We start from the raw sequence: 20218 nt of genomic DNA, 5'->3' as shown, positions 1-20218 counted from the left end.
TTTGCTTCTGATGAGGAAAGAAGGTTCAAGTTAAAAGAGGCAGAAAAACTCTTTTGTTGTTGTTGATGTTTTCTGGGAAGGAGTTAATGGAATACTGGGTCTGTTACTGTCATGAGTCTCTTGAAGGGGGAGTCTGGCAGTATTGGAGCAGGTGAGCAGTGATGTGGGTGCACAGAGCAGATGAGACACGTGGAATAGCAAAGCCTACCTACAGCCTAGAGTATTGTTACTTTAGCCACAAGTTTTAAAACTGCTGTGAAGTGTGGAATCTCTTTTGTCAGCTGCATGCAGTTTCTCCGCTCTTCCCTTTGTTCTAATTCAGCTTGTTTGTATTGCACTTTTTTAAACTAAATCTGGGAAGTGATCATTTAAAAGCAAAAATATGCATTTCAGGGATCTTTTTAAAAAATCAGATGATATCAGCTTTTGTTTTGATCAGAGATAAAATAGCTTTTGGTATTTGAACTATAGTTGCTCAATTTCTCGTTCGCTCTGGTCATACTTGATCATGTTTATGTTGCTTGTATTGATGGGATTTTGTTTGGTTTTTTTTATAGTGACTACAGTTCCTGTCTCACCTCTTTGATGGAAGAGGACTATGACCCAGAAGTGAATTCTCCACTGTAGAACAAGAAGCTCTTGTGGAATAATTTGTGTCCCTTTAAAAGCAGCACATAGTCTACAAAAGATAGAGTAGAAGAGACTATTTTTGGACCTGGCTTTTTTTTTTTTTTTCCATGCAACCTATGTTTCAGCATGTAAATGGTGAAAACAGGGAGATAAACGTTTGTGCCTGCTTTTGAGCTTTATATAAAGTAGTGCTTAGCTCTGTGGAGCATTAACCACATTACGTGAAGACCAGAGTATATCCTAACATTCATTTTTTTAAAATACTATCTTTTTTTTTTTTAAGCAGATGTATGTGATAAAAATGAAATTTATATTTTAAGAGCACTTGGGCAGATGCTTTTTGTTTAGATCTCAGCATTTGGGGCAAACGTTTTTATGTAAGAACGTTCTTTTCCCAGAGTGTTCAGGTTGATCTGCTGCAGATCATGAATTACCCAGTAGACTTGAGTGTATCTGTTCAGTATTAACCATGGTGTTGCTCTGAATGTTGTCATGCAGACTTGACAAACATTTTTGTAATGTAAAGGCAGACTTCTATACTACCACGACCAGAGGAAATTAATGAGGTGAACGTGGGCGTGGCTTTTTTTAAAATATAAATTACCTTAGGTATTTTTTTTTAAGTGAGAGCGCAAGGAGAGGTTAAAATGAGCAGCTGAGGGGGAGAAGGGCACAGTTGGCACGAAGTGCGGCCTCTTGTGCTCAGCTTCAAGACGCACTATTGCCTCAAGGCTGGCCTTACAGCATACTGCAGAAGGAAGGAACCCAAAAGTTAGTGAAGCACAGAAACTTAGGGACATTAGACTACAGAGGCCAAAATCAGGGTAAGTGATCCTATATACTTTTTTCTTTGCTTATATAGTGTTGACTTGTTCATGGATAAGGTATATTTGAAAAACAAAGCAAAATGGTAAGTTGGAGAACTTTCTGCCAAAAAGACAGAATTCAGTTTTATGGAGCAGTAATGGAATTTTCAGAATTTCAAGCAGTGGAAATTGCTATGAGATGTTGGAAAGAACAGGTCAGTTTCAGATTCCACAGTGAATCACCTCAGCTGGTCTTCAGTTGAACTTCCATCAAGATCCTTCAACCAGCTTGTGTTTTGTTCCTAACCATTTAGTTTCTTACCTGTGCAAGCAGTTTCAGCATGGGATGTTTGCTGCTGTATTGAAGTTGGTGGATCTGGATACAATTTTAAGTTAGGGGTGCAGAAGTTGCCATGTGGTTGTCTCAGGTCTCTATTCTGCTGTCAGTGTCTCTAACATCCTAGAATCATGAAGGTTGGAGAAGACCTCTAAGATGACCAATTTGATCATAATTGGTTTACAGCCTCTGGAACAAAACAGGGAGACTGAGACAGTGAGCAATGGAGGAATGTACCCCAATTTTTGCCAGGTCTTGCTTTTACACAGCTGTGTGTTCTATGGTTTTTATGTGCTGTTACTTCAGTTTTCTTCCCACCTCCGTGGCCATCCTGGGTTTCATGGGTGGGTTAATTGTAAACAGGAAGTAACTGGGAATGTTCATACCTGTTTTGGTCAGAGGAACAAAGTCAGCAGGAAAAGAAATGCTTAACTGTAATATGAAGAGCTTGACCACTTTTCCCCTCCTATTTGTATAGGCCAAGCTTTTGGGGCATAGCTTGTATTATTACTTCAGTTCTGAAAAAAAGGTAGTCAGGGAATGTTCTTCTCATTACAGATCCTGGCCATGAGGTTTGATGCCTCATTTTATTGAAGGGAGACACTGGACCTAAATGGCGCAGCATGACTTTGTTCCTGCCTGGCTTAACTTCTCAACACCACAGTCAACCAAGGTAATATTAATACAGATACTTTCTTTACAGCTATGGCAATAACAGCAAATAATAACAAAATAATTAAAGGAGTGCCCCTAAGTCTGTGGGAATCAAGACTTGAGCTGCCAGTGATTTACAGTTCAGGATATAATTTGGATTCGTTATGTGAAAATAATTGACCCTTGTCAAGTAATAGGTTGGTAATATGCCCTTGGGCTCTAACTCCACATTCAGAAATACTCATTAGTTTTTTGCAACCTTAGAATGAGGGCAGTTTGCCTGTTACCTTCTTTCTAAAACTGGTTCCAGAAGAAGCTTTTTTTCACCCAGGAAGTCTGCTTTAGGATTTTAATGATTTGTGTTGCTCATGCATGGCAGTGGAGAAAAACGTTTTAGTAGCAAACTGGATCATGATGGCCAACACTGATGAACAAGGAAGGATATAACTTTGTTTCATGATTAAATATGAGGAGACAGAATTAATTTTTATATAAACGAGGAAAAAGAAAAGATTCTTCAGTGCATTAATGTTTTCAACAGCATTAGAGTTGTTTCAGCCCAAACGTACTTCATCTTAATTGAGTATGTCTGAATTTTAGCCAGACTGGTTGGTCCTTCCATTGCTCTCTGTTCTTTTGACTTCAGAGGGAATGAGTGAATGAGCACCTGTGTATGATGGAATTTCTTAAATTAATTTTGCAGAAGGTATGTGCTTGGAAAGACTGCTGGCAATATTAGTGTATTGGGTTCTCTCTGATTCTGTGTAAGAAACACAGATTTGTGTGCCGTTCTGACCTGGTTCAAGTGATTGATGTCATTGGCCAAGCAACGCAGATACATGGATGCTGTATTGAAAACTAGCGCAAGAATATGGGGTTTGTTGTTTGGCTTGGGGTTGGTTTTGTTGTTTTTTGGGGTTGTTTTGTTTTTAATTAACAAAATGTCGCTGTTGAACTGTCAGGCTCCTGGAATACCCTAATGAATGCTTCACTACATCCCTTTTTACTGTTTGCAGTCCCCTGCAGCCACCTTTGAGAAACATGGAGAGCATCTTCCAAGGGGAGAGGGCCGCTTTGGGGTGAGCCGTAGGAGACACAACTCTTCTGATGGATTTTTCAATAATGGGCCCCTCCGAGCTGCTGGAGGTGAGTAGGAAGGATTAAAATGCAGCCTGTGAGCAGGCATTTTTGAATGTTCTACAGAATGAAGAATTCTGCAGGATATAAATAATATTTTCCAGAGAGGTACCTTCTTAAAACATCCTGTAAGAAATTTGTGCTATTCTTTTGTCCCATGCCATGTGGTCAGGCCTTAAGGGTTTTCTGTGGTAGCTGCATGTGCATTGTGTTGCTTGGCTGGTTCTCTGATATAATCACATAGTAGTTTAGTAAGTTTGACCTAGCAGTTACTTAGTGAATGCTGACTTCACAACAAGAAAAACAGCCTGATACTTCCAGTATTCTGCATGCTGTGTTGACTTTTATTTGCATCTTTATCTCCTTTTGTTTAGACTGCTGGCATCAGCCGTCCCTTCTCCGCCATGATTCTGTAGATTCTGGTGTTTCTAAAGGAGCTCATGTTGGGCTTTCTGGCAGTCAGCCTGGCTGGCATGGTCCCTCACGGGGCCATGATGGTGTGAACCAGCGTGGTGGAGGAGGAACTGGAGTTCATCGCCACTGGAATGGCAACTTCCATTCTCGGAAAAGTTCCGCCTTTCAAGAAAAGCTGCCTGTTGAATCCAGGGAAGAGAAGAAGGATGATAAAGAGCAGTTGCAGTTTGAGGAAGAAGACTTTGTAAGTGTGTAACTTCTCACTAGAATTGGAAACTGTGAGAAGTGGCTTTTCAGATCTCATTTTAATTAGTATTCGTAGGTTGATAGTTTCATGCCAAGTTGGAGACCGCAACAGATACAAGCCAATTATTTCAGTGCCAACAGGATGCTAACTGGTATCCAGAGTCCTTAGCATTTGACAGCCTGTTGGATTATGGGGTTTGGCACATTACTGTATTTCGCCAAATTTTTATTGTGAACTGAAGGCAGAATTGTAACACACAAACCAGATCTTCGGTAAAACCCATAAGGTGACACTTTGATTGCCACAGTAAGACTTTGTGACTTTGCTTAGTACATCTATTCAGTTTATCTTCGGTCAGTGTGCTGTTTTCTCTCTTGCATTCTCATAGATGATGTTTGTGATTACCTTCCAAAGCTCGGTCATGATAGGCTGAGGCCTTTGCAACTATCTGTCTTGAATCTTCTGGAGTAGTACATTTTCTCTATTAATCCAGGGATCAGGGTTTCTTGAACCATTTCTTCTATCAGTATCTCCAGTTCATCAACTTCTTATCTAAACATGGATTCATGTGGTATTATCTTTGCAGTAATCTCACGCATCCTGCCTCTATTTTTTCTGGATTATCTTTAGTTTTCCAAACTTTACCAAGTAGTACTTGGACTTCTGGGTTTCATCCTAACTGTACACATTCCTCAACGCCAGTGTTTTGAGATGTATGCATCTTTCTTTCCTGCTCTTTTTTCCCTCTTGACAACTGTAATGAGGTCATTTTGCCTGTAAGGTTCTAGTAACTCAGTGCTTTCACCTAATGCAGTCCTCTTGACTTCATCTTCAATGCTAAAGCCATTGTTGCCTCAATTAATGAGAGTTCCTGGTGATAGTGTGCACCAGATATTCTTGTGTGTATCATAATCTTGAGAATTTTGCTCTTATTCAGCTTTTCTCTCTGGAAGGCTGTTTACAGCTGAAGTCATTGTGACAGTTTGCCATTGCTTCTGTTCAGGAAGTTAGGAGTTGGAGTCAATTATATGAATACCCACATCTGCTTCAGGTCAATCTAGTCTATACTTAAATTGCCATAGGAGCATATTTGATCTAAGCTACTGAGTTGTTTTTCAGTGAAGTGCTTGGGAGTGATGGAATGCTCCTGTGAGCAGTCTGCATCACAAAGGAGTTAACACCTGGATAGCAACGATAAAGCTTGTGTGTACGTTTCTGTTGATCTCATTTCTCAAGACTACTGTAATTCAGTATTCCTGTAAGCTTGTTCTTTAGGCTTTCAAAAACCTCTTGAAATGTAGGAAGTTACGGTAACCATACTGCTGCAGTCTATCATGGTCTCCCATGTACTTCATTCTCTTTAGTGCCTTGGTGAGTGCATTTTTCCAGCTGTTTCTTCTGTAATTACTTCCACTTTTTTTTCCGTTTTTTAAGATGGTAATACCACACACTGCTTAATAAGTAGCAAGCTTTGCTGAATAACTCCTGTATTGTCTTTGCCATAGTGGTGAAACTAATGTATACTGTAGCTGTTAGGCCTGTGTGGCTGACCATGGCAACACTTTTCCTGAAAGGTCTGTAGAATGGGGTGTTAATGTAAGTTCTCTTGTGGTGTGAGTATCTCTGCTGTAAAACTGGCCTATGACTGCAATATGAGGCACTGAAACAGGAATTTCTAGGGTCTAAGGCAGAAATTTATACTATGGTGTGACATTTTTTCCTAACTCCTATAGAGCAGGAATGACTACTATTTCAGAAGTTCGTTATTAAAGCCTTATGCTATCACCATAGTAACTAGCATATGAAGAATTCATTAAAAAGAGGAGAAAGATGGCTTTATTTCGAACAGAAGTTATTTGGGATGGGGAAGAGGAACAGCTAATCAGGAACACTTGTCATTGAATGCGTGGATTTTCTGTACTACGCTTGAAGCATGGACATGTCCTTAATTGTTCCACTAACTTGAATGCCGATACTGAATCCAAGTTAATTATACAGAGAACACTGAATCTGCAGGCAGTATTGTCCTGAAAAGTGGACCCTAAGGCTTTCTCTATAAGTGTATATATTCATTATTCTGTTCTGTTAGGAGTTTAGTATTGTTTTTGCTAGTTTTCTGTGGTGAATTGTTTGTTTATTTTTGTTTCCTTTTTTTTTAATTGGTTAATGCATATTGTATAAAAGTATTTGAGGAAATAGACTACAGACTTCAGATACTGATTATGTGCATTCTGATTTGTGTTTTGAGCTGTTGGTTTAAGTACCTTTTATTAAACATCTGTGTGTGTTATAGTAGAAGACTAAAGGGGCCCGTCCTGAGCCCTCTGATAGCTCTGTTGGAAATAAAGCAGAACCCAAAGAGAATGCAGACTCTGTGTTTAGATGTCTTGTGTCAAAGCACTCGCTTCTAAATCAGGTGCTGTTCAGAGAAATCTAGGAGTACTCTGGGTTCCTAGAAGCATAATGTTATGTACTGATATAATGTTGTATTTACATGCATTGTGTTTTTACAGCCATCTTTGAATCCAGAAGCTGGAAGACACAACAACCAGAACAAACCGTTAGGGACGCCTTCTGGAGTATGGGGTAGGTAAAAGTAGTTACATGACTGTACAGAATGCTGATGCTGAAAGAAGTTTTAAAACCTTAAGTGAAGCAGACAGCTTGCAGCTTTCTCTCCTTTGCTGTTTTCCTCACATAATCTTCACCATCTCTTTGTCTACTTGAAAAGCTTGTCTTGTCATAAAAAAACTGCTGGTGGCTGTTCTGCATTTGCTTTTTGACAATTTAATGCAGGCATCACTTGAAGGACAGAGCAAGTTTGAATGAACTAGACATTAGTTCCTACTCGTGATCTTCGTATTAGAAATACAATTAAACTGTTACAATTCTGTGGTTTGGGTTTATTTGAGGGGGTTTTGTCATTTTATTGGTTTTGTTTGGGGTGTATTTTGGGGTTTTTTTAACTCAAGAGTTGCTTTTGAGTCTGATGTGGTATATGAATTTTTGCCTTTAAAAAAAAATTAAAAGTGAAACAAAGTACTAGTTCTAGCAACTAAATACAGATTTGTTAATCTCTAGTTAAAATATGGCTAAATTAATTGTAAATAGTACAAATACAAAAAAAGAAACACTTCTTGCTCTAGTACTGTATTGTATTCTCTTTGCATGTTTGTCAGGTGGCTGTTCTACTCAAAATATAATGACAATTACCATTTGTAGATCTTTTAGCTGTTTATACTATTACTGTTGTTAAATTGTTCAGTGCCTGCAAATGTGTTGAGTTAGCCTAGGAAATACTAATTGTGCTTGTTTGTAAAAGCACTGTGACATCTCAGGTGTAAGCTATGCAAAGTATTTTTGCTGTGTTAGTGAATTAACAAAGCTAATCCATGGCTGCTCAGAAAAAAAAATCTTTATTCCTATACTATGGTGAAAGGCTGTTAGCTGATGTCACTATGTTTTTCTTTGTGTCAAAGGAGCTGTTGTGGTTACATGTAAAGATCGGACTTTTACATTCTTATCCTGTATCTTTACTCAAGGCTGAAACAAAAGAACAGCTGATAGCAGTCTCAGAATCAAATGTGTAGTATCTAAGATAAAGAACTGAGAAACTGGAGCAGTAAACTGAAGCTGTTGTGAAACTGAACGTTTGCATTTGAGAATCTTTCTTGGTTTATTTTTACAGAAAACCCCCCTAGTGCCAAGCAACCTACCAAGATGCTGGTCATCAAAAAGGTTTCAAAAGAGGATCCTGCCGCTGCCTTCTCAGCTGCATTTACATCACCTGTTTCTCACCTGGCAAATGGCAACAAAGCCACCACCATTGTCCCAAGTGTCTACAAAAATCTGGTTCCTAAACCTGCAGCTCCTCCTTCCAAGGTAGAGGGTTTTCCAGTGAAGTCAGTGAACTGAGATCAAGGGAGAGTTCTCTCCCATGATCAAGGGTATCAAATCCCTAGCAAATAGTAAGAGCTGGAATCTAGTAGTTTGTGGGATCTTAGCAGTAGACATCTGTTTACTGCTAAAATTGTCATTTGGTCTTGCTCATTCACAGAACTAACCTCTCTTCACACTGTACTAATGTCTGCTTCAATGGGTGTGTTCTCATGCATTATCTTAATTAGACGAAACAAGCTATACTGGAGAAGTAGAATGTGTGCTGTGATGTTCACGTGATTACCTTGAAAATTCTGTACTGGGTTACAGTACTTTAATGTGTTTAAAACACAATTGAGGCTAAGATCAGATTAGATTGTAACATCCTGCAATTGAGCTGTAATTTAGTTGAGCCTTAAAGACAACCTGGAAAAGTAATGGTGTTTGTGCTTTTGTTGAAAGAAATACAGGAGTGTTAAAAAACAAGCAGATTTTTGTTTCTTAGTTCTAGGCTGTATCTTGCCCATTTTTTCCAGAGAATCTACATGTATAGATGCCCTAAAAACTTAATAGGATTGATAGTGGAAATATTTAAGAAACTTGTAAAACTAATCTTTGTAATTAAAGAAAATTATTAGCTGAGTTGTCCTGTGAACCAGTGTCCAAATAGTTTAAGTTCTGAAATTTAATTAGTAATGCGGGCTGTGACATTCCAACAAAATCTCCTTTATGATTAAACTACTCTTACACACTTCTAAGAAAAATGCAAAATAGGAGACTCTTGTAAGAAAGCAAATTTAGAGCTTTTTTCCCCCATTCATAAGTTTCTCTTAATTCAGGCTAAATTCCTCCAGCTACAAGAAAAATCCTGTTGCTTAAAATTATCAAATAACCTTGTATAAACACTTAGTTTGACAACTGATCTTCTCTGTAAGATGGGATAAATTGGCCCATTAAGACTTTTGCAGTCCATAGAGCTATATATGAACTTAGAGCTAAGTTCATATATGTACTTGTTTGCCATAGTTAAACAAGACAGTTTCTGATGGAAAGGGAGCTTCCCATGGCATTCATTTGCAGTTGTACAGCTTGATTGATATATGTGTGTATATATAGTCTTCCCTGGGTTTAGTGTGGTCTGAGGGATTTTTAAAGGTGGGGGGGAAACAGTCTGGAGAGAAACTATCTTTGTTGTGGTTAAACTGTATCTTTGCTTCGAATTAAACAGAATTTTAATGAAGAATGCATGCAACTTTTCTGTTTTAGCTGCTGTTGTGTACAAAGATAACTTGTGAGGTCTGAAAGTTAGTTCTGTACCAGCAGTAGGGACTGGGAGATTGAAATGCACTTCTGAAAGTTAGTCTGTTACTGCTGGTCATGGTATACTTGCTGCTTGAAATTGTAGAATTTGGACTTAATATATTCATTCCTTCCTGTATAGTCACCATTGCATTTGTTCTGACTGCTTCTAAAGCCCATTGTCAAAAGGGTTTTGTTAATTCCATCTGGAAGCTCCTGAAGCTTTAGTGTGCTCTAAAATTAGAGGAAGTTCTGTTTCTTCAGGTGAAACAAAAAAAATACATCAATCAGTTCTTACAGTTGGAATGAACCATTTAATTTTTATAGCTAATTTGAAAAATATCTCTTTTTCTGAGATAGCCTTGTAACTGTGGTATGGAAGTTCAGCTTACACCAAAAATAAGAGCAGGGGTTTTTGTTAGCTTGTTCTACGTGTTACGTAGCTTTTATTTGCATTCCAGGTTGTGTATCTGTATTTAAATCTGGTATTATGGTAATATGTAATGGTAGCTGCCTACATGCCTTGTAATGAAGTATTTACTGTACTGAACCAGGCCTTGGTTACACCTGATTCATACCTGAAGTATTGCAGGTATGATAACATATTGAATCCTATTTGGCTAGTGGAGAAGTATTGACTTTTAATTTGTAGCCCAAGAGATCACTTATATTGAGCAGGATATAAATATGCACTTAGTGATTCAGATACTCATTTTTAAGTGTGTGTGCACTGACATGGTGCTGTGGTTGTTGGGGCAGTGTGGTGCTCCTAAGCATGGGGATTGCAACAGGGACAAATTGTCTGCTGGTGTCATCAACAGTGGGTTTGTCGACGAATGATAACCATTAGCAAAGATAAAAGGTGGGATATCAGCATATCCTTAGCCAGAAAATTGTATGCATTGATTACTTTGATAAAGGTCCATACATAAAGCAGCTGTGGTAGAATGCATTATTTTGAAGGCTTCTAGAAAGTTGTATAGAAATTGCAATGTGTAATGTGATAATAGAGGGGACAGAACGTTCCTGTCCAGAGATAGGGCTGGGCCAGCCTCTAAAGGAATGACAAATGCTCTCTATTAACCCCACTCCCTTCTCGAAGGGGAAGAGAAAAGGAATGAGGAAGAGAGTCTTAGGAGACTTAAAAACAAAGCTAAACCAGCTTTGAAAATATCAATAAAACACAAGATACAAGTCCAGTAAGGAACCCAAGGACCCAGATAACAATTACCTCACTGTCACCACTGATAGTGTGGGCAGGCACTAAGGAAGTCCCAGACCGGGACGCAGTTTCAGATGGGAGCTGGATTCTGGAACTGGATTCAGGAAGTCATGGATTGGGATCAGAGGCAGAATAGACAGTCCTCATCAGCTGCTGGCCTATGAAGAAGAGAGTTTAATCCTTGAGGTCTCTCAGCTTTATACTGAATATGATGCATATGGAATGGAATACCTTAGTGATCAGTTTAGGATCACCTGTCCTGTCTGTCCTTGCAGGTGCCACTACTTTCTTACTGCACCCCCAGTATGATGCACAGGATTTAGCACTGACCTTGGTGCTACCTGTAAGCATCAAGTGTTACTGTTGTTAGAGGCAGACACTGTCTGGAAACCCATGTCATTAACTTCAGGAAGTACAGTTGCTTAGAGACTGAGCTGAAAAATAAAATCACTGAAGAGAATGAGGTCTGGTCTAGCTTTTGACAAAATCAGCAATATTGGAAAGCTGTCACAGGCAAACACAATGAAAAATGGTTTTAAGTTGTGATGAGTAGAGTTGAAAGGAGAACTAATGGCAGTGAAGTAAGTGTGTACTTTCTTGGCTAATTGAGAGGGCTAATTGTTCACTCTCGAGCAAGCCAGGAAGGTCAAAATCCACAGACAATCTATAGTTGTCATGCTCCAATCTAGTGGCCTCCCTAAAAAAGCAGTAGGGGTCTGTGAATTTGTCTAAACTGCCCCTTTGTGGAAGCCAGGAGAATAACAGCAGCTGAAAGCTGGTTATGTAAAAACAGTACTGGATCTGCAGGGAGAAACTCTGTGTCACAGTAATTCTACACCCCGATTTTGGTGCCAGGCAATATTGTGCAGGTCAGGGTATGTTCTGGGTTTGAAGGGAATGCTGGGATGTGTGTTGTGAATACCAAATAATCTATTCAATGATCTCGACTGCTTTTGTTCTTAAGTTCTAGTACTGATGGCTAGTGCTAAGTCATGTTGATGGCCTCCCCTACCAAGTGATTTATTTCAAAATGAATAAAATAACCCAGTGTAGAGTGAAATAATGGCTTCTCATTGCCTGGAGACTGCATGATCTGTAGCATCTCCTATTTAACTGAATCCCACTTGTACACATGTTATTTTGCTAATGACTTGAAGTTTGCTTCGGAAATCTAATGGGTCAAAGGAACCAGTATGCTTTAATGCTCCAACAGGTGTATTTCTGGTGCTACTTGATGCAGTTTTCTTCTTAGGATCCTTTTTATAAAGACTCTTGCTTAGCAGATTTGTCCTTGGTTGATAAGGGAGGCTCAAGAATAACATTCCAAGTAACAAAACCTTATCTTGTAGTCTTTGTGTGTCAGCCAAACTGCCGGTCTGTTTGCAGGATTACAGCAGAGTATCCAGATCAAAACAGCAAGTGCTCATGCACTGTAATGAACTGGCTGCTGTTTCTTTCTTTCTCTTTTTTCCCCTCTGCTGCTAAATCAGTGCCATGATGGATGTTTTCAGAGCCCTAGGAAATAAATAATTTGCATTCTCAGCCTGGACAGAAATATTCCTTGAGGTGCTTCTTCCTTGCATAGGGGAAGTTCCTGTGAAGTGATGCAGACCCTTTCTTTGTGGCATACAGCGCTCCCGTATGAAATGTGAACTTAACTGGGAGTTTTTACTGCCCATCCGTGGGTATCTGTAAGATGCATTGCATTACTCAGTGGTGATCATGATTAATGAAGAGCAATGCTGGATTTCTCTTTGAGCTCTAAAGATGTTTTACTGGAGAGTGGTGCCCGTGAAAGAGATTTGTTTGGTTTGGGGAAAATGGAAGACGATGGGGAAAAAAATAATGGGTGTCAAGGTAAAATTCTTGAGATTTTCCTTGGAGACGGAGGGGGAAAAATGCCAGCATAATGTTTGTTTTACTACATGCAAATAACCCCTTTTTGTGCCTTACCATTTACTGTCCCATGTTTTGTGTTGTCTTCAATATAGCCAAGTCCATGGAAAGCCAACAGAAGTGAACATAAACCAGGCTCGCTTTCCTCCAGCCGTGACTCTGCCTTTACCAGTCCAGTGTCTGTAACCAAACCAGCGGTACTGGCGAGTGGCTCAGTCCTCACCTCTCCCAAAGAGGTAAGGGGTTGGATTTTGGGAGAGGGTGGGGATTTCTGTTAGTATTACCTGCTATAGTTTAAACATAAGGTCCTTTCTGCATGTGGTACAAACCTTTGCACCCTTGAAGAATGACTCACTTGCACATTCTTAGCACGTTCTGTCACGATTCTTATACACTAGAAAAAAATAAGATGTGGTTGGAAAGCCCAGGATGGAAAGCCATTGTTGTTTTTGTCAATGTGTTAGAAAGTCTCTCCAACATTGAGAGGAAAAAGAAAAGAAAAAAATGAATGCTTTAAATAGTGTTGTATAACTGGACATGCCTAGACTTGGTGTTACTGGAGTGCAGATACCAGGAGCCAATGTGAATATATAGGTAAAATGATCCTATGCTGTTCCTTAGTATGGGAAAAGAAGGGGAACGAAAGTGATCTCCCTTATTTGTTTTCTCTAGGGGAAGGACAGCACAAGTAATGAGCTGTGAAGGGGTTGATGGAGTTTTTAGTGTACGTGTGTCTTCAGCTATAGTGTCTGCTTCTGGTTTTGGTGTTGGAAAGAGGTAGTCTGCTGAGGTGGAAGCTGATTTACCTCTGCTTTTGGTCTGAAACATGGAGATAACCTTGGAATATAACATACATGCATATATATATATATATGTATGTGTATGTGTGTGTTAATATATATATATATATATATATATATATATGAAAAATACAACTTTTTAGTAGTACCTGTGCCATGACATGTTTTGGCCAGCATTTCTATCCTTCACTCGTGGCTTGTATACAAAATGCTGGTTTGGACCTTGAAATTCCACAAAGCTTACCAGAAAAATAACACTGAATAAGTTTTCTCCTCTGCTCCTGGGAATCAAAATGCAGCAGGTTTGTGATATGTAAACAGAACAAAAATAAACCAGGCTGCGATAAGTGACGTATTTGCAGAATTTGAAACGGGTTAGTTTGTGTTTGAAGTATAACAGAGCGGTGGTGTTCTGGTTCTGCAAATGTCTTGTTCCTACACAGACCTGACTTCTAATATAAGAACTTGTCATATTTATGATTACCTCCTTTGCAGGCTGTACTTTGCTTTAGTTACTGCTGAGTCTAAAAGCAGACATGAAAAGCAATGGTTAACAAGCATGCACTTGTCACTTCAACAAACAGACTTTTAATACCCTATTCCTTTCCCTTACCTTGCTTTTGTCTGTCCTTAGACCAAGTCTTTATGCTACTGACAGCGTTCATTTTTCTATAATGTCCATACTGGACACTTTTGCATAAATATGTTAACTTAAATATGCTTTTCCCTCCAGGTAGATCCAGAAAAGGACACTCACTTTGTAACATACAGTAGTAACAAGTCATCTCCTCCACCCACCCCTTAGCAGCCCAAGAAGGTCTTCTGTGAAAGTTTAGTCAGCAAAGATGTCAGGTATTAATCTGACAGCAGGAGTAGGCAGCTGGGTTTTCCCCAGCACAAGCAGCACTTCCTTGACTTACTTTGGTTTTATCACTGTCAATCAACTAAACAAAAAGGGCTTAAAAATTTCAAGTAAAACCGAGCACTTGTAATACACTTTTAATATGTTGGAGACTTGCAGCATGGAAACACAAGACTTTGACCACCAAATACTACTCTAATCCCAACTCCACAGGCCTACTACAAGTAATCTCTGCCTTTTTGTTTCTGAAATGGGGATAATGCTGCTCCTGTGGGAGTGTTGAAAACAGCACATTTATTCATAAGTGACCATGCTGTGTTGAAGGCTAAAAGGGTACCAACTAGTACTGATACCATGTCCCCACAAGTCAGTCTGTGGTAACCAAATTAAAATACAGTCTGAGTTCTTAGAATAATTTGGGATGACTCTTCTGTAAGACTAGTTGTCCCTGTTACATGGACCGACATGTGAACAAATCTGAGATGATGCATAGGACTCTCATTTAAAAACAACAACAAAAACCCCTGAGGGATGCCTTGACGTTTCAGTCTAAGGACTAAACTTACCTTTAGAAAAGATGCCAAAAATGACTAGTTGTTCCCCTTTAGATGAAAATGTAATGTAAAAATCCTTCTGCAGATAGTATGTGTAAAACCAGAATTGAGGTAAAATTAAATTCCCTTTCAGAAATCTATCTCTAAGCTTTGGCTACAACTGTCATGCCCTCATGTGTAGAAGTTAAGTTTTAGTACCTCAGCAACTCTATTAAACATTAAAATAGCCACTAGCAAAGAGCTCAAGTAGAGTATTCCAAATTAGCAGAACACATGTAATTTTTAGCCTCCTTTGTTTATTGTGCCTTTTGTCACTGCAGTCAAACAAATTACCATATTGAGAGCTAAATTTTAGTACTCTGGTAGCTTTTTATCCCAGTATTCACAGTCACTTTGTCTGTTAAAATTGCTCTTTTATTCCTTAATGTGTTGAATTAGGCAAAATCTGAAAAGGCCACTTGAAAAATGTTTACTGTAAGCTATTCCTTTCAGCATGCCCTTCCCTGAAAGGCATTATTTCACACCAGTGCTTCGTGTGCAACTGGCATTAGAAATATAAGCAGCAGTTGCTGCCTTGTTTTTGTTTTGCCAAATATTTGTTCCCTTGATTTTTCTCAGAACGCTGTGTGTGATAAAAATACTTTGCAAAGGAAGCTCATTTTGAAGAGCCTGAATTTGCAACCTTCCTCACCTAGCTTAAAGAAAAAAAAAAAAAAAGTAGTAAGGTGGGGGGAACAGTACATGCTTTAATAAATTTTAATCTGTTTTAATATTGAGAGAGAAAATCACATTAGGTGAAGAAAAGGAATAGGTATGCATGCAAGATTCTAGTGTCACATAGTTGTATTAATGACTAAATTCCTTATGTTCTTGGAGTAGCCAGGCATGAACTCCATATATGAGCAGAAGGTTATGGTGTCAGGAACTTTCAGATTACATATTCTTAGATTTCTTTTGTGTGTCCAGTCAAAGTGATGGAACAGATTGAGTTGAAAGCTCACCTTGGCTAGCAATGTTTTTATTGCATTGTCTGGGATTACTGTACTTGCTGAGCTACTGCTAATGTGCAAGTTGTTGTGCTTTATGCCTGGCTCACACATTCGAGGTGATTAGGAAAGCCTAAATGCTGTGGTAGAGCATGGGCGGTTCCCTTGGGCTCATGAAACTGAGCTGAGCAGATTTCCCACAGGCTCCAAGGTTGTCTGTGTCTGGCTCCACACTGACCCATCTGGGCTGCGAGTGTACATGGCCAGGAATCTGCAGCGTGGTCTTAGGGGAGGTTACCAAGGCTGTGGCTACCTATTTCGCATCTAGCTGTGGTTAGCTGAGGATGTGACCACTCCCTGGAATGAGATTTCCACCCTGTAGCTAATGTCAGGGTACAGTCTGTCTGAATGGTTTAAGGTGCAAAATCAAACTGAGCCAGGTCTCATTAATTTTTGTGGGGTAAGAGTTCTGTATGAAGTTTTGTCTTCATATTCTGTTGTAGGCTCCAGCATTGCTTAAGAGTGTTACATTCCCAAGGAACAAAATAAACATGGTCATGGCCATGTGAACTGACTCCTATGGGCAGAAAATGAAATTGAGTGGCTAGTGCTAAGTGGGAGAAGAGTGTGCTGGTAAGGGAAGAAGGGAATTTGACTTTTTTTTTTTTTTTTTTTGAGGGTTAAGAGCCAGCCAAATAACTGGTTTGGTGTTTGAAATGTGGAAGCACATACCCCAGACAGGGCCCCATCTTCTTAGCCATACAGTTAGAAAGCTTTTGTATTTTTCTTTCCTTGTCTAGAGTCCTTCCAGCACCACCCCTCCCATTGAGATCTGCTCTTCACGCCTGACAAAGCTGATGCGCCGTACCACTGACAAAAAGAGCGAATTCCTGAAGGCACTGAAAGATGATAGGAATGGGGAGATAACAGAGAACAGAGAATGTGACAAGCTGGATGATGTAAGATCACTGTCCTTACTGTAATATGGTTGTTACAGATTTAAGGAGTTGGGTACTGAAAAAAAGAAAAGAGCAATGTGTGTAATTCAGGCTGCAGAGCAGGAAAGGAACAACTTCCATCGGTCTGACATCTGGCAGAAGTAGTGCACAGCACTGTGATGGAGGGAGATCTGTAACATGATGAAATACTAATGGATAAGTAATAAAGGAGACTGAAGGGAAGTCCCAGATGGTGATGGTAATCTAGATTTCTTCAAGAGTTCTCTAAGGAGTGGAACAATGCTGGCTTTCAACATCTTAATTTGCTTTCAAACTTCCTTGTCAGACTAAATCCACAAGAAAATTGAATTCAGTGCTTGTGAAAGGTGCAGGATAGTGGCTCAAGCCTCAGAGACTGGACCTCTAAATGCCTAAGTCTGTGACTTAATGCATATGTGAAGTCCCTGCTGAGGAGTATTTCATTCTTAGTTGTCTTGCTCTCACTCCGAGGCCTCTGGTGATGGCTTTGTAATGCCACCGCTTACTCTCCTGACACAGAACTGCTGTCTGCCAAATGTCATCCATACTGCATTGTCTTGTAATAGCCAGGTAGAAGTTGCTCTCAGCTTCTGGCTCTGTAAAAAATACACTGACTCAAGATGGAGCAAGTTGTACTGTGCTTTACTTTCATGAGCAGAACCTTGAACTTGAAAATGTGCTATTGGCACAGTCTGTGCAAGCACACTTTGATGCTTTTATTTTCCTTTAGATGGAGAGCAACAGCACACCAGAACCAAAGGAAAACTGGGAAGAGAACTGCCATCAGAATGGCCTTTCTCTCCCTCTGCCAGAGGAGGGGGAAAACCTCTCTCATTCATTGGAAGCAGAACACAGGTGGGTAAATAGCAAAATAAAGTGTCTGGAATAAAAGAGAGTGAGTCCTTGGATTGTGAGGAGGAGGAGGAAACGATTTCAAAGACATTTCTCTGGAAAGCAGCGGTAGCTTTGTGTGTAGTAAGCTAGAGGTGTGTGGGCTTTGTGACTAGTGCTGGACTGGGTGGAGTACTCTTGAAAATAAAATGATGACAGTTGAGGCAAGACTTTGCCAAGGTCTGTAATTAAATTCCTGTGCTTCTCTAGTGCCATATCCCTGTGCTAATGCTGCCTTTCTGTTTACATGCCCACACCAGGAGTGAGCATAAACTTTGTGAGGTTCTGGTTAATTTGCAAACAGGTGTCCTAAATGGAATGGTCCGAAGACTGAAGCATGCACACACTGCTTTTTGCCTGCACTGACAATACTCCTGTGTTGCTTCAAACGCTGTAAAAGTTAGGGAGAGTTGAGAAAATGTTTACCTAGTATCTCAGTTTGCATCTTGCTTCACTGAGTAAGCAATGTGTGCACATCTGGTGTAAGCAGATAGTAAGTTTTAGGAGAATCCTGAGCTGTGATACTGGTTAAATTGCTTCATGTCCTCCTTTGGTGTCCTTGGGTAGAATTTCGAACCTCTGCCTTGCGTTCCTTCTGCCAGGATCACTGTTTACACACTATACAAGACTGCTAATGATTAAATGTTTGTAAAAGGTATCAAGTCTGGAAAAGGCTGGGTAAACACAAAGAATTGTGGAAGTGGTCTCTGATACAGATGATTCCCTGGTGAATTGGGAGGTTTTTGATACAAAAAAAGTCGTGCTTCCTGTAGAAAATATTCTCTCTTTTGCCGTTATTCCCTTACTTTAATTTCCATGCCCCTTTCTTATTTTCTCCACAAATCAGGTTACTGAAAGAAATGGGATGGCAGGAATATCCTGAAAATGATGAGAACTACCTTCCCCTCACGGAGGATGAGCTCAAAGAGTTCCAAATTAAATCTGAGCAGGTATGTTTACAGCTCTTGCCACTTGTGGCATTGCTCTTCTCCCTCCCCTTCTCATATGCCAGTCTTCTGTGGCAGAATTTTTAAGGATCTTTGAGAGGATGAAGAATTAAAGTGAGATTGTAGTGTGATTGGTGACTCTGCATTAGCCATGCAGAGTGTAAAGGTAAATTTGTGTCCAGAGGTGGTTAGTGACAGTTACTTTCTGCGCTCTTCCTTGTTTTAAAACTTGCTTTCATTCCTACAGCGAAGAAGAAACGGATATGGGAAGAATGGATTTCTTCAGGGCCGCGGCTCCAGCCTGTTGTTCCACTGGAGAAGCACTTTTAAGACAAAGATTGAGGACTCAGACACAGAAACTAGTAGCAGCGAAACGTCAGATGATGATGCCTGAAAGTGGGCACAAGAAAATTTAAAATAAATAAAACCAACCCAATAAACTCAGTTCATAGTTCAACATGTGTTCGGGGTTGTATAAACTAAACAGAGTTTATTCTGTCTCCAGTCTGTTCAGTTTTTTCTTTTGTTGTTGATACTTCATGCACAAGGGAAATAATTGTATCCCAAAGAAGAGAGAAATTGGCTTCTTTAGCTTTTTCTTTTGGTTTTGCCCTAATGCTTAATAGAAGTTTGTGCAGCTAGCAAATTTTGACACAAATCCCTTGTGGGGCAGTGCACAAGTTCAGTCTTGTAAGCAGGACACAAGTGGCTGACTGATCTTTGCAACAACAAGCTTCTAACAGTGCCGCCTGCATTACATAATGTCGTGCGGTAACAGTGTGCTAAAACAATCATTGTCAATGACAAAATGGCTATTGAAGTTCTAATTATGTTAAATTAATGCTAATAACATGGATTTTTTTTTATGTTTTTTTTTTTTGGCGGCTCGGGGAGCTTCATCACTTAACCAGGCGTTTGTGGTTTTCTTTTTTTTTTTTTTGGGTACAGCTGTAAAATATTTGGATATAGGAATTGTTTGTGTTCTTCTTCTTGCAGCCTTGATATTCAGGGTGGATTGTAAAATATAAATTTTTTGTGAGATTTCAAAGATTAAGATTATTTTGATAACATTATTTACAGATTTAAAAAAGTGACTATCACATTGAGTCTGTATGAGGGGGAAAAACTACTGCATCAAAAATAACTAACTTGGAATAAATATTTTGCATCAGTTTGCCAATTCTAATTGTCTTTCTTATATAAGAAAAAGCTTTCCTCTAAAGGGACCTGCAACTTTGGGGGCTTAATAGCACTGGGGATAAAAAGTTTCTTCTCCCGCTGTATTTTTCCACTTGGCAAACATTGCTGTAGCACTCAGACTGCAGGAGCTGAACTCTTCCTTTAAGAAGGGAGAGGGAGAACAATGGTGAGATGATAGCCCATCTTTTGTTGTGTTTTGGTTTTTTGGGGGGGAAAAGAAATGAAAGAACATAATTCAATTATCTTCCACTAAAGCAGTTTGCTTTTTTTTTTTCTTTTTTTTTTCTTTTGCCTTTTTTTTTTGTTCTGCTTCATACAAAATCGTGAAGCTCAACTGATCGGTGTCACTTGTTCCTAGTGCAATGCTGCTGTTTATGTTCACAATGTGGCAAGGGAATGTCTGAATCCAAAGCTGTTTTCATTGAAATCTTTTTTAAAAATTCATGAAAACATTTCTATTAGATTAAAAAGGATTTTACA

General features: G+C 39.4%; 1 protein-coding gene across 1 annotated transcript; it reads left to right on the top strand.

Annotated features, from left to right (window-relative positions):
• The first annotated feature begins 904 nt into the window (after nt 1-904).
• Nucleotides 905-19868, top strand: GPBP1L1 (GC-rich promoter binding protein 1 like 1). Its single transcript, XM_054383957.1, has 11 exons — nt 905-1454; nt 2332-2446; nt 3444-3573; nt 3939-4222; nt 6739-6811; nt 7914-8107; nt 12617-12757; nt 16524-16682; nt 17431-17555; nt 18439-18541; nt 18786-19868. Exons 2-11 carry the CDS (start codon nt 2387-2389, stop codon nt 18930-18932), a joined length of 1416 nt encoding a protein of 471 aa, XP_054239932.1. The 5' UTR covers nt 905-1454; nt 2332-2386; the 3' UTR covers nt 18933-19868.
• Nucleotides 19869-20218: the final 350 nt, after the last annotated feature.

This window comes from Indicator indicator, chromosome 10, assembly GCF_027791375.1.
Source record: "Indicator indicator isolate 239-I01 chromosome 10, UM_Iind_1.1, whole genome shotgun sequence".
Classification (NCBI taxonomy): Eukaryota; Metazoa; Chordata; class Aves; order Piciformes; family Indicatoridae; genus Indicator; species Indicator indicator.
Note: the sequence above shows the minus strand (reverse complement) of the source record. Positions and strands in the feature narration are given on the sequence as shown.